Below are 14,609 nucleotides of genomic sequence, written 5' to 3'. Positions count from 1 at the left end.
TCTCTGTTGCCCACAAACTGAGCTCTTGGTATGTCATGACACTCATGAGACTGTTGTACAAAAACATTCTTCAGTCAGAGGCATTTCCAGATTCACTGCAAGCCTGACTGCTTCTGGATATCCTTCCCACAGCATCATTATCCACAACTCTTTAGAAGATATTTGGATGAATTCCTTTGGAATAAATGAAGTCTTTATGAATTTAATTCAATGACAATGGTGTCATTTATGTATAGACATTTTAGTTTCTCTAAAATACCTTAAAGCTACTTTTAATTTCCCAGCTAACTTCCCCTGTAAAGTTTTCCAGACATTTTCAGTAACTTAGCAACCCTGCTCTTCGCACCATATTGTCTACAATATACTCTCATAAAGCTAAAGCTGTTGTGTTACAAAAGTAATTCCTGCACCACAATGTGCATACTTTTTATATCCATTCATGTACTTAGATGTAATAATCATTTCTCATGTGTTTCTGGTGTGCATAATGGCTGTCCGGTCATTAATAGATTCCCAGTGTTCTCTTTAAGTGTCACTCATGGGGTAAAAACCCCAGAAATGTGGGAAGGCCAGACTTGAGGCTGGCGTGGGGTTGCACACATTTCCACTGTTATATCGTTAATAATAAATCTGACTTGTTATGTGGTTTCACAAAGCGAGGGCCATGTTTTTATGGGTACACTCGGGCTGCACATGAGGCTCCTGGAACTGTGACAAACAAGCCTGAATCATTGTGAAGCATTTTACTCAGTTGGTTAACTTCCTGCTCTTTCTTCAGCTGCTCCTCTTTAACCACATTTTTTTATTTTTTTATTTTGGGTTGAACTCCTCTCATTCATCTGGACTTTTCTGATTATTATTTAGGGTATCGGATTCCCACAAGACGGTTTGGTGAATTAATAAGAGGAATGGAGAGAAAATGACCCATTCAGGTAACCAGGTGTTTCACTCAGACTACTTCTAAAGACGTTCATGTAGGAATAGGTCGACATCATCTTTAAACCCTTAAACATCATATTAGTAAAGACAAGTGACATTAATTTTATAGTGCTTCTTCTGGAATACCTGTACACGTAAGTGGTAGACTTAACATGTTTCAAATCCACATTAACAGCTCAAAATGCAACATTTGTTTTCAATTTCAAAAGTTTAATTTCAACCTTGGACATCATGATGCACAGCTGAATGCACATATTTTTGATTTTGGTGAGCAGACGACATGAGAAGTCTGACTCTGGTTTAATCCTTGGTTAAGAAATCCATATGTGCATTGAAGCAAACAATTTCACTTAGTTCTCCATTCAGGTACAAAAAACAAAACAAAACAAACCCCCCCCCTTAAAAAACAAACAACCAAAAAAAAACAAACATGATGACTAAACAACCTGCTGATTTTTTTTAGCGTTATTCTCAGAGATAACCCGACACTCGTGGCACAGTGAAGGCGACTCTTCCTAAATGATACGCCGTTCACTTGAAATGACATCTGAGATAAAAAAGCTCATCGAGCGGCAACGGGAATGTGGAGCAGAGTCGGGTTGGAGCTGCTCGGGACGAGGTGGGGGGTGTACGCGCGATAAACAGCAGACGGGGGTTGGGGGGGGGCAGGGGGGGTCTCCAGACAGTTGGAAGGCATTAGGGTGTCGGACAGGGACTTGTCAGATGCAGCTGTTGCTGCGGCTGATTGATAGTTTGTATTGGGGCATGATGAGAAACTCCAGTCACCAGCTAGTGTTGAGAGGTTATGTCAAATAGAAAAAGGAAAGGAAAGAAGATGCAGTACAAATAAAATAAAAACAAATCTGACATTGCTCAACACTAAAAAGACACAAAATTAATTACATTGCCCCACGTTGTGGCTATAACCAGCTCAGTCAATCAACTTTTCTTTCTTTCTTTTTTTTTGGTCTTTGATTTGAGACATACAGACACTTCAAAAACAAATCAGAACGCTGCTTTACGAGATTAACATACAGAAGCTATAAAATATAACCTAAATCGCACATTTATAAAAGCCCTCAGACTTCCTCCCAGCGTTGCTTTCGGTCACTCGGTTAGTAGTTTGTACTCGTGTGCGGTTACACAGCAAATTGCTTGTTTGCATCTACATAATACTCCATGAGATACTCAGACTACGCTACTCGGATTACAGGTAACTACCGTACAGAACACAGGGCTTCAGGCTATGCACTCCCTTCACACAACAACATGTGTTGTTGTAGAGTCAAAGGAGAAGCAGACTTTACAGCATACAGTACTTCTCAATGGAAAAGAACATCAACCGTGCTCTCTCAAACATCTTGCAAAGCAATTAGTGGAGATGCTAAACATATCAATCTGGGCTCCACTTAGTTTCATGTCTCTGTGGGTGTGTATGTGTGTGTGTGCTTTAGAGTGTGTGTTAGTGTTTAATGCTGACTACAGACTTTCTAAATGTCCTAAACGCCTTTGATCACATAACAATGGCACAAACAGTAGTAAACAAGGTTTCCATTGTTGGCAGACTTCAGAGACTTTTCTCTGAGTCTGGGTGGCTCTAAGGGTGGCTCTCTTCTGTCAGTCTGCAGGGCTCGACTGATGCCCTGGTTCACTATTCCGATGTGAAAACCGAGACCGCGGCGGAGGGAGGACAACATACAATATTCATCACAAAGAGTGGCCGACATCTGTTGCGTTTTCCTGTGTGATTTGTGTCTGTGCTTGCTCAGGTGTGTGGAAGTGGGCACCGGCAGGACGCGGCGGTCGGCAGCCGCTGACGTGCGTTAACATCATATCCTCGCCGGCTCCGTTTCCTTGTCCTCCAGTAGGCCGATGAGCTGACCAAAACTCTCCTTCACTGACTCCATGTTGTCAACAGTGCAGCCCTCCAGGATCCATCGCTTTCCTCTCGCCAGCGGCTCCAGCTCAAAGTATTTCTTTATCTGCAAACAGAAGTGCAAGGAGATCAAATTACACCGTTCTGTCGCATTAAAAAGAGTCAAATAATTGATATTAGGGCTGGAGTTAATTATTTTTGTAATCGATGAGTCTGATGATTTTTCAATTAACCACTTAACCTCTTTTAATACAATACAAAATATATGTACAAATGCAGATGCAGAAATAATTCAATTCTTTGTTTTTTTTAAGAAGATGAAGATGTAATTGCCAAAAGCACAATAAGATAACAAAGAATGCATATACAGTTAAATAAATGCTGAAATAAACTATTTCTGCTTCACTTAACATCAATGTAGTGTGGGGCTGATTTATAGATTTTTTTTTTTAATTAACCAAGTAATAATTTTGCAGAATTTGAACCAGGTGAAGCTAAAACTATGCAATTTGAGGAGCAGTGGGTAGAACATATTTACATGCCAAGAAGTGTTTTCATCCAATATATAAAGTGTATATTTTTGTTCAGTTGTTCAGGCTTAATTTCAGCTCTGAGTGTTTTTTTCAATGGGTTTATTTTAGAGTTAGTAAATGCTAATTAACGATTATTTGATGAGTAAAATAGTCAATTATTTCAATAATTGATTAATTGCAATTAATGTGATTGTGTCTGTTTTTAAAGACAAAATAATATTCGTGTAGTAATCTTCTAATGAAATGCATCAGAGGTACTTTAGTTAAAAGACATCTTTCATCTCAAAATGTAATATTTTTCCAGACTTGCATTTCAAAATATCAAAATGTTTCCCTTTTCCAAACTGTAAGAGTTGTATAAGAAACAGGACTTAAGGTGAACAGCATCGATTTTCTTCCTAAATATTTTATCTGGTTAAAAACACACAATACACAATTCCAACATTTTCCATCCATTTTTCAGTTTTATCTTTTTTTATTATTTTTTTTTATATTCTGGGCTTTTACAAACACAAGTAATTGATTGATTTTAATGTTTGTGTGTTTCACAAATCAATCAAAGAGTACAACACTTCCAATTTAGCAGTGCAGTAAAAGAAACTGTTTTATTTATTTCATTGCATCTAGATCAGTGGATCTTAACCTGGGATCGATCGAACCCCAGGGGTTCGGTGAGTCGGTCTCAGGGGTTCGGCGGAGCCTCTGCCGCGGAGGTAAAGACACACTTGTGTAAAGTCGTGATGACGCGCCGCTTTGCCATCACTTGCTGCAGAGGATCACGTTACATTGCTTAGCCAATCAGAGCTGCAGAGGAGCCTTGATTGAAGGAGCTCCACTCTCAGCATGGATTTGAACTTGTGTCTTTAATTACTTCAGCAAAGCTCACAGTTTTTACCAAATTCTGTAGCTTTCGGTGAACTTCTAAATCTTCTCTTTAGTCGCATCTTTTCGGGGTTGGTACTGCCTCTAGTGGCGTGAGGGTGGTAACACAACTAATATAAATATGATTATTCTGATTATAATATAAATATAATCAGAATACCGCAAAGTATTTCTTATTAATTGTTCATTCTCTTAAGAATATAGAGCTAATTAAATGATCTAAACAAGACCTTAAAGTGGTTCCAGTTTCTCTCGATGGCCAGCCTGTTTAAACTGTGGCACATTTTAAATACCGTGGGTCATTCCTGGACAGTCAGCTCAACTTTGCTGAAAACACTGACTATATTTTGAAGAACTGTTCTCAGAGACTCTACCTTTTAAGTAGACTTAGTGATCCTGGGGTGACCCAACTAGACTCTAGTTAGGGGTGACCCAACTAGAGTCACCCCTGAGTCTTGAATTTGGGGGAAAAAAATCATATTTTATTTATCACTACAGAAGGGTTCAGTGAATGCGCATATGAAACTGGTGGGTTCGGTACCTCAAAAAAGGTTAAGAACCACTGATCTAGACTAACTACAATGAGATTGGAGTCTACACCACATTCAAGTGAAGAACCATGGTTTTAGCTTTAAACTGTGATCTGAAAAGTTGCAAAATGGACATTTTTCAATTTTAGAATGAGTGCACCGGGAGCATTTATCTGTTCGTTCTTGGGACAGCAAAACAAATTTTATAAAAATGTAAGCCATGCTGTGACAAATTACACAGATGTAAAATATAAATCAAGAGAAAAATCAATTTGTTTTTTTTTTCTTTACACATCTTTTTTGCTCATCCCAGAAAATTATAAAGTCAATTTCCAGACTATTGAACACTGTACAGGGACCCTGGAGGTAGAAGCTGGCATGAGGTTTAATGAAGTTGAGTAAAATAAAGTTTAAATAAGACTAAGATGTTTATATCAATGTCACCTCATCTCAGCCAATTAGGAGTTAAAATCAGCTTTGATTTCTGCAGACGTGTCTTGACGACGATGTAAACTAACAAATAAAACCAACACAGTCGAACAGATGAGGACTAAATGAAACAAAGCAGCCGCTTCATGTGAAAAATATTTGGCATGTTGGCTTGGCACTGCTCTGTGTAACGGTTGATTATAAAGTTCATATGTTGGCTTTTGGCAGCTCTTGACAGCAGGGGAGCAGGAAGGTTTGTGGAGGAAGCAGAACCAGCTGTTAGGTAAAAACAAATCTCAGGCAGAGGGAAACAATGTCCCAGACCTCCACTGATCGTCCTGCATGTTGTGAGGGAATTTGACATTTTCAAGCTGAGAGTAAAAGAAGGTTTTGCTCAAGCTATCTCCTCCTGTTTGCCTGATGACAGGTGACAAAATGTGCAGAGACAAATGTTTGCATCAGAGCAAAATCCTAAAAACTGTCTGAATAATTTAGCAGTATGTCAAACTTTTTCATGCATATTTTTAGAACTATTTGGGTAACACTGTAGTTTTGTATAATAGTGTAGAAGTCATAAATAGAAGTAGTTAGCAGAAATTAAAATAAAACAAAAAACAAGATCAGAAAATTTATAGTCCCAAAAAGCTCAATTTAAGTATTTCAAGACACTTTTAGAATCATTCTAATTCTAATTTGAATTATTTAAAAACACAACTTAAACAACTTTGTCAACTTAAAATGACATTTGTTACTGCAAAAAGTGCTTGTTTTCGCCTTTATTATCACACCTAAATGTTTTAGATCATGAAAGACTTTTTAATATTCAACAAAGATAATTCAAATAAAGCTGTTTTCAAATGATGAGGCCATGTGGTGTTTGCGGATCTTTAACATTGCTGTGGATAAATTCTGGCCTCTTTGCAGAATTGTTTTAATTCAGTTACATTGAAGAGGATTTGGCCATTAACATTCTGCTTAAGGCTATATAGTCTTAACCACAGACTTTGACTAGGACCCTGCAAAATTTCAATTGTTTTCCCAGAGCCATTCATTGGTGGACTTCATGGTGTGCTTTGGATCATTGTTATGCTGCATAACCCAAGTAGAACAGAACAACCATAAATTGCTGAATTCATGGTTGCATCTGTTACGCCAAAGTAGACAGATTCTGTAGAGGCAAAGCAGCTGGAAACAGCTACCTTAAAAACATTTTGAACTGGTTTCACGATGTTCTTTGTCTGACATGCTGTAATAGTTTTATGGCAATGGATTGGTGCAAAGCTTGTCTAGTCAGTCCACAGAATATCTGCCCCCAAACAGTCAGGATTTATTGTTGAACCATAAACACCTGGGGTTTGCTGTAACCCCAGGTGTTACAAAGATGACCTGTAAGAGTTGTCAGTGCGCTCTGAGTAACTGTGGTCTGCTGGGCATTCCTGAGAAGGTCTCCCACTGCCTCATGTTTCCCCCATCTGTACATAATTTCACTTTCCAATCTATACTTGAATTTGTTTTTGTTTTTTTATTTAGAATATGACATATTGTTTTTATAAAATCTTCTGGCCTAGTTCATGAAGTCAGATGGATTGTATTTTAGTGATTGTTTTTTAATATACAGAGATGGTAACAGGGTCTCTAACGAAGTTAAACTCCACTTTTCAAAAAATAAATCTTAATCACAATAAATGTATGATTTAACAAGGGAGCAATCAATTCTCATAGATTCTCAGGTTGTCTTGTTTATCGCTTTCTAAATAAAATATTTTTTGGGAAACTGTTCTTTGAATTTTACTGAGGTTATTTAGATTATCAAAACTGGTTTGATAATGTGAAATATTTAATTTGTACAAAAAAAGAAAAAAAAAAGAGAAAAAAACAGAACTCTGAGGAGTAAATACTTTTTCGAAAGTGTCACAAGTACTTTTGTTCCACAATATAAAATGGAATACCTATACCAGAGGAAGAAATTATGAAAAAAAAATAAAAATAAAAAATACACAAAAAAATACACCAGCATATTCCTCAAAAACATTGATGGCAGAAGCCACAAATTAACATTTTTACATTTTTTTTAAGACCTGCTATATAATATCTGGCTGTATTTAAAACTCTTTAAAACTGAAATTTATTTAAGATTCATAAAATGAGTTTTTTTCTCTCATTTTCAGCAAATTGAAAGCAAGCAGAATTCAAATCTGGTCCTTTAAAGCAAGCAATAAAATGTGTGTTTTATTTGGTTTTTGTTCAGCAGCATGGAATTGAAGAAAAAAAAAAAAAAAACATTTTTGACAGCACATTCTTCTGAAAAGCAGATGTATACCAGCAGAATACAGCAAAGACCAGGAAATCCACATGGACACCCATCACACAGCCAAATGACTTTTCAACATCAAGTGAAATTGCTTTTGTCTAGACTGTGCAGTGCTGTCTAGCTGTGCCATGGTGTGTGGCATGAAGAGGATGGGAAGGAGGAGGAAGGGGGATGTATTCTTTGTGTCTGCCTAAACCCAGCCAGCCGTGCCAGCGAGTGGGAGAGTGAGTGCCGTCTCTGCCCCCCTGAGCAGAGTCTGTGTTCGGGTGTAATGTGAGTTTAATGACAGATTAAGTCACCTCAGCCGCGTTTGGCTCAGAAGCCTGGCTAGAAAGCTGAGTGGACCCAAACAGTGTTAACAAATCTGTCTGGGTAACTTGAGCTGCCCTAGTCCAGGCTCTAGCCCCAGACCTGGACTGCAGACGGTGTGGCTGGCTGCCTGTCTGGCTGGCTGGCTGGCTGGCTGGTTGGTTGGTTGGTTGGTTGGTTGGTTGACTCGTGTGCCTGTAACCAAGGCCCTCTTCTGGAAGACACTGGCCTCTGCACTGACAGACAGTCAAAAGGCCAAGAGTTACGTACCTCTGTGTGCAGGCAGGCTAGAGCTTCTCTAACTTCCCCTGCTTGAATAATTGGCTGGCGGTACGTATCTGCCAGCCTTCTACAGAACACAACTAATGATACTGTACAACTCAAGAAGCTGGAGTGTTAAATAATTACTTGATTAGTTTAAGCTTACAAAGAGTGACTTTGCAAGGGCAGGATTTCAATGAGAACCCAAAGATTTAAATCCTACAACAGACTGAGAGGACACGTTGTTAAAATCAAGCCTCAGTTTTTACGTGTCTGAAGGAACCCCATGACCTAACAGCCGGTGTCTACCCACTCCGAAAGTCAACAAGTGACGCCCAAACCAGTTTCCCTGAGATTAAGTCCTCCTAAGCACACTTATGCTTGCTTAAGGAATTGCGTGAGGCAGCAGGATGGGTAAGCCAAACAAGACCTGGGTTGCCAGATGGCTTCGAGGATGACCATTAGGTCATCCAATCTAGCTTCTTCTAGGTCATACAGTCCATGTAGGGCCTTACAATGCACATGGAAGAAAGAGATTTATTCATAGATAAAGGCGTCCAAAACTTTAAACTAATCTCTGATAGTAACAAATTGATTTTAGAGACATTAAAGTCAAGAAAATCCTCACAGAAGGTAATAAAGGGAAACTACTTTACTAAGCGAATGTTTAGAACCGGCAAAAGGTTTGAGATTTGACATATTGTAATTCTGTTTTAATCTCTTTAACACCAGAATACTAGTAAAGTTTGGCAATGCAGAAAAAAGTTATCTACAAGTTATTGTCACATAAACACCTGACTTCAAAGAATGGGGTAGAGGTGCTAGGCAACCTGGCAAAGTATGTCAAGTAACCTAAATATGTAACTGGGGTATCTGCAGGACAGCAACTGAAATAAACTTGGCTGAGGACTGTGTAAGCTTCTTCAAGAAATATTTAAAACTGTCATCATAAATTTTACAAGCGTATTAAAATAGTCAACCCAGAAATGACCATGGTGGAAAACGGGTCTGTGGAAAATGTCTCCTCATTAGATATGCATTGTTTGGTTCGATAGTTTGTGACCCAGTAACTGCATGGTTAGTCAGCTAAGCTTAAGCTCCAACTGTGGCAGGAATACCTCAGACTTCTTAAGATGGCAAAGGGGCATGCATGGCACGTGCTTTCAGTGGCTCCATCACTTATGCCAGATTACTTCATGTGACGGCCGCAGTCGGCATCATGCCAAGTCAAGAGGATATCCTGGCAGAATTAAAAGAGTTTTAATAGTTCTCTACAGAGCTCTATTCTGGCCATCTGACTAACTAAGCCAACCAGAGACAGGGGGCAGAAAAAGAAGTCAACAGGCAGGAAGCTCATTTATAGATTTAGAGGTTATATGATGATGTCTGCTGAAAATACATGGGAAGAATAGACAAATCTCAGACCAAGAATGTGTTGCAGGGCCCATACGTCTCTGTTCTTGATTCTGACAAACAAAATCAACTTTCCTTGCATCCCAGAACCAACTTCAAGCATTAAATTATCCCAGAGCACTTTATACAACATGCCTCCAATTCCATAAAATAATAAGGCCCTAAGAAAGTCTAATAAGCGTACTCATGTAAAAGCCCTACATTACAGGGTCAACTGTCAAGAATTGTGTTTTATGTCAAAGGTTGATGTACACATTTGTATGAAACTAAAAACTTCACAAAGATCTTAACATGTAACCAGGCATCTCAGCATTTAGCAAAACCTGTACCTCAGTGGTTAGGCAGACAAAAATATCTTGTAGCTTCCTTTTAAAATGGAGTCATCTGAGGATATTCAGGAATTTGACCAGCTAGTCTCCTGAAAACCTTCTTTTGGAGTTTCCCCAGGCATGTCCCTGTAAGAGGGGACCTGTTCGGTCTAATATTTACCAGAATGAATTAGATGGAGATTGTAACTAGGCTTTAGATAAAGTGACAACTTGGCAATCTGTGGTGCCACAAGATTTTTTTTTTATTAAGCCAAAACCCTAATAACCTTGAAACCTCGGAAGGGCCATGTATGTTTCCAAGTCAGATTTGCAGAAATATTTGTGATGAGTAAATTTTGAGAGTAACGGCAGAGACCAAAGACAATAGAATGACTAACATACCATGTTCAGGTTCATACTCATAAAAGCTCCCACTATGGTTCAGTGGTTTTGTGTTATGTTCACAAACTTGGGAAATCTAGAGTTAGTTCTTGCAGAGTGTAACAGTGAAGCCAGATGGAACAGATGCATATTAGCTGGACAAACTCCTACGGCAGAAAGATATTGCGAAAGAGACCTCAATGACGTCTACTGTCAGCTCTTAATTTCTCATTTGGGAAAAGCTGTTTTGCTGAGTTGAGCTCTGCTAAACGCCTTAGGTTCCAAAAGCCTAGAAAAACTGCCAGGGCTAAATTGAATCACAATAAGCAAAAATCCATTTCTTTTGAAATTATAAGATTATAAAATGATTTTTAGAAAATGTTTAGTTGTAAGAATTTTCTTTTTCAAACTTGCTTAGGAGTTAAAACTAAGTAGAAATGTGACAAACATTCAAGACGTAACTTAAACCAAACTTGCCTGACAAAGTGAAGTACACCAAATGATCCTCTAAAGCTAGACACCATACAGAGATCCAAAGAAATTCAGGAATAAATGAGAAAGAATTGAGAATGATTAATTTGGAAAGGGTTGCAAAACCATTTCTAAAGCTTTGGGACTCCAGTTGACCACAGTGAAAGTCTTTATCACAGAGATGAAACCTCCCAGGAGTGGCACAATTAACCCAAGAGAGCTGCAACGACTCATGCAAGAGGTCACAAATGATTCCACCACAAGATCAAAAAAACTGCAGCCCTCACTCTCCTCAGTGAAGGTAAGAGGTCATGCCTCCACCATAAGAGAAATGGCCTACATGGCAGAGTTAAGCAAAAAGAATATTACGCCCGCATCTAAATTTTTCCAGAACGCACCCTGATGATCCCCAAGCCTTTTGGGAAAACATTCTTTGGACTGAAGAGAGAAGGTCTGTGTCCTGTTCAGTTTGTTGTAATAGTAACACGGCTTTTCAGAAAAATAATATTACACAGTAAAATGCGGTGATGGTCATCCAGCTCTTGAACGCGTCCACACACCTGAGCAAACACAGAACTATAAAATCGTGCTGTCTACCAAATCATCCTGAAGGCCATTAATACAACATGCTGCAAAGATGAGTTGGACAAAACTCCTCCACAGCTGGATAAGACTCAATGAAAGTTATCTCAAACGCTTGATTGCAGAGTTGTTGATGTTCAGGTTAGCTGAACCAGTTATTAGGTTTATGAGGTGATCAGTTTTTTTCACACAGAGCCATGTGTGTTTGCATTTTTCCTCCCCCTCAACAATAAACACCTTCATTTAAAACTGTATTTTGGGTTTACTTGTGTTGTCTTTGACTAATATGTAAACTGATTTGATGTTCTGAAATACTAAGGTGTGACAAACATGCAAAAAAAAGGGGGGGAATTAAGAAGGGGGCAAAACCTTTTTATACACCACTAGATGTCCAGTGATCACTTGTTTCCTTAGCTTTACCATTGTGTCAAAGCCTCACAGTACAAGGAAGCTATATGACTGGGAAGAAAGCATTAGTGGGTCTGTCCACAAGGGAAAGTGGCATACTCAAATATCCAAGACAATCAATTACGCCATCCCCTGACATGCTGGCCCCTGTGAAGATATCAGTCACTTGGAAAGTGGCCCACACTGGCAGCTACATTGAAATGGAAGGGTAATGTGAGATCCCCTCACCTTATAATAATGTTCTTTTGTTTGCTTTTCCGGATAACCTAAAGAGTCTTAAAGACATCAGAGGGCCTGGAGGTCCCCAGGAGAGGAACACTTAGGAAGCTCGTGAAAAAACAAACACTGCACCACAAACTGACAGAGGTGTCAAATGAAACGACCTACTGGCCAGTAAGTAAAACTTAAAGCCTATTTAAGCACGAGTGTAACACCTTCAATTATGGACCAAAGGTTTTGCATCTTAGGGGATTACTGTCAGAGGTCTTACTCAACATAGATAATGACTTGATCACCTGTTCAGTGAAAGTGTTCCCTTTGGTGGAGGTACTGAAAGAAAGAGCACCACCTTTTGGTGTTTTCTCTAGTTAACTTACCTCTGATTAATTACTCTCATCACATAGAGTAATTAATCAGACTGACTTAGATGTTATGCTGTGATTCATCAATCAAGGCATTACAATCTTCTCACAAATATAAAACTTTTCTAATGTGTTAACTAACCATAAAAAAAATCTTAAAAATTGTACTTCAAAATGATGAGAAAACATGAAGAAGACATTTTAGACATTTTTAATAAAACAATTTTTTTTTTTGCCATTAGGCAAAATCTGATTACATTTCCAAAAGTATTGGTGATTCGCAAAACTACCTTAAAATCTGCCAGATATTACAAACTTTTTTGAATATTCAAATTTTCCTCTGGGATAAATTATGTTTCCTAAACTTTGTCAAATCTAACTTTTTAATTGAGTTCACAAAACAAAATCAAATAATGAAAAAAAACAATATTTCTCCAATAATATATCCAACTACTTGAAAATCATATTGTAATGAGGTGAACAAGACTTCTGCTGTAGAATAGTGATGTGCATGAAGCACAAGTTTTCACAAAAGCAGAATATCTGAGGTCTCTAAAGTCAAATATTTGCTATATATTTCCAAAGTACGGCCTTACAGCAGCTTGTATGTTCAAGCTCCATATGAGCTACTATGGAGAATCCAGTTTAGTCAAGTAAATTATACATTTTCCCAAACTAGAAATATCAAGTTCAAAATGTTTGTTTTTAGTTAAATCTATGCAGAAATCCAAATTAATGGCATTAGTTAACTGGGTTACAAACTGTGTCTTGAAAACAGAAAAGCCTGGATAAACTGATTTTCTGTTTCTGCATAAATATCTTAGACCAGGACATGTATTTTCAGTCCTACAATGTAATAGATTCCTGTGGCACCTTGTGATGTGAGTGCTGCAAAAAAATTGTCTTTGCATTCTCTTCAATTCTGCAACATGATTATAATGTCATTCTATTTAAAGAAGTCTCCAAAGTGTTTCTACATGTGTTCTGACAAAAAAAAAAAAAAAAAAAAAAAAAAAAGGATAGATAATATTTATCAGATTTGAGCTCCCCTTTAGTGGCTTCTTGCTAAATCTAAAAACAGAATTCAAGATTCTTGGCCTATTATAAAACATGCAATGCATTTGTAAATGAAGAAGCATGACAAGAGGAAGGGCATAAGTTTCATTTTTCATTGGCTGTGGAAATCAACTTGGAAGGCCTTGGAAGTATGTAAAAAGAGTTGTGGCTGCCCTGCAAGCCAAGTCCCTGTGTCACAGTAAAAAGAAAAAAAAATATATGAGGAGCCTTTAGGATTTACTATTCTGTTCCACACAGGTGAGACCGCGGGTTCTCCCTTGGGTTCACCTTGGTGCGGGTTCAAAGTGATTCACTTGCAGAATACTTTGCTTCAAAGGGAAATATTGGCTGCCAGATCAGATCCGTTCTCCCAGGTGCTGTAAATCAAGGATACACAAGAGACACCAACAGCTTTCTACAGCAAGCTAAGTGGAACAATGCTACTGCATTTATTCTCCACAATGATGTTCTCTACTTTTATAGTAAAGAAAAAAAAATGTTTAGAAGATGGGGATGGAAATAGATTATCATCCCTTCAACAGAATGTAGGATTCTAGACTTTAATAGAAGAAGGTAGCAAGTGACACATAATAACTTGTCATCTGGTTCAGCAGATTCCAACATTATTGTATGGTAACTTTTCTGTTTTTCTTCTGCATATTTCTGTTTTTTAAGTTAGCAGTTTTGATTAATCTAGTAGCAAACAAAAACCTTTGTATTATGTGAAATTAAGAACAGCTAAATATTTGGAACTGAACTAAATTAAATATTTTTGTGTTTATTTTCATTGATAAACTGTTCACTGAGACTGCAAATGAGCTTTACATAAAATTGTTCACATCATCTATAATATAAGACAAAGCTAACTCACAAGGTTATATATCTTGCTAAATAGTTACTTGTAAGTTATTTTTGTCTTATTTTAAGTGTACTCAGATATTTGCTCTAGAAACCAGACAAAAATACTTGGTATAATTCTGTGTTTTTGCAATGCAAGTTTTAGTTTAGAGAGTTGAGGGCAATAGGGAAAGATTTCATGCTCTCACCAGCTTAAAATGAAAAACACTTAGCAGATTCAGTGTCTTGGCATTGCTGCTTCACCATTATTTGACCCATTACAATAAAAGATTTAAGAGAATGGGACATGTGCGCAGACGGAAACAGGGTGCCCATGTTTGTCCTGCCGTATTACACATAAAGTAACTCAATTTATTAAAGGCCAACAGCTCCATGACAAGGAACATCTGGTCTATGGGACTTGAACGGGTGAGCTGGCATTCTGCCCGCGCTCCCTGCTGTAGGGGCCAATGTGCTGGCACCTTCACTTGAGCCCGCCCTT

At 38.1% G+C, this 14,609-nt stretch overlaps 1 protein-coding gene across 3 annotated transcripts in view; it reads right to left on the bottom strand.

Moving 5' to 3' along the window:
• Positions 1-1,128: 1,128 nt before the first annotated feature.
• LOC103469992 (ADP-ribosylation factor-like protein 15) overlaps positions 1,129-14,609 on the bottom strand; it is a 113,792-nt gene continuing 100,311 nt past the window's right edge. For all 3 annotated transcript variants that reach the window (XM_008418092.2, XM_008418094.2, XM_008418093.2), the window contains exon 5: positions 1,129-2,921. In XM_008418092.2, the coding sequence (XP_008416314.1) occupies positions 2,769-2,921 (153 nt within the window). In that variant the 3' untranslated portion in view covers positions 1,129-2,768. The remainder of the gene's footprint in view (positions 2,922-14,609) is intronic.

The sequence above is a fragment of the Poecilia reticulata genome, linkage group LG9 (assembly GCF_000633615.1).
Source record: "Poecilia reticulata strain Guanapo linkage group LG9, Guppy_female_1.0+MT, whole genome shotgun sequence".
NCBI lineage: Eukaryota > Metazoa > Chordata > Actinopteri > Cyprinodontiformes > Poeciliidae > Poecilia > Poecilia reticulata.
Note: the sequence above shows the minus strand (reverse complement) of the source record. Positions and strands in the feature narration are given on the sequence as shown.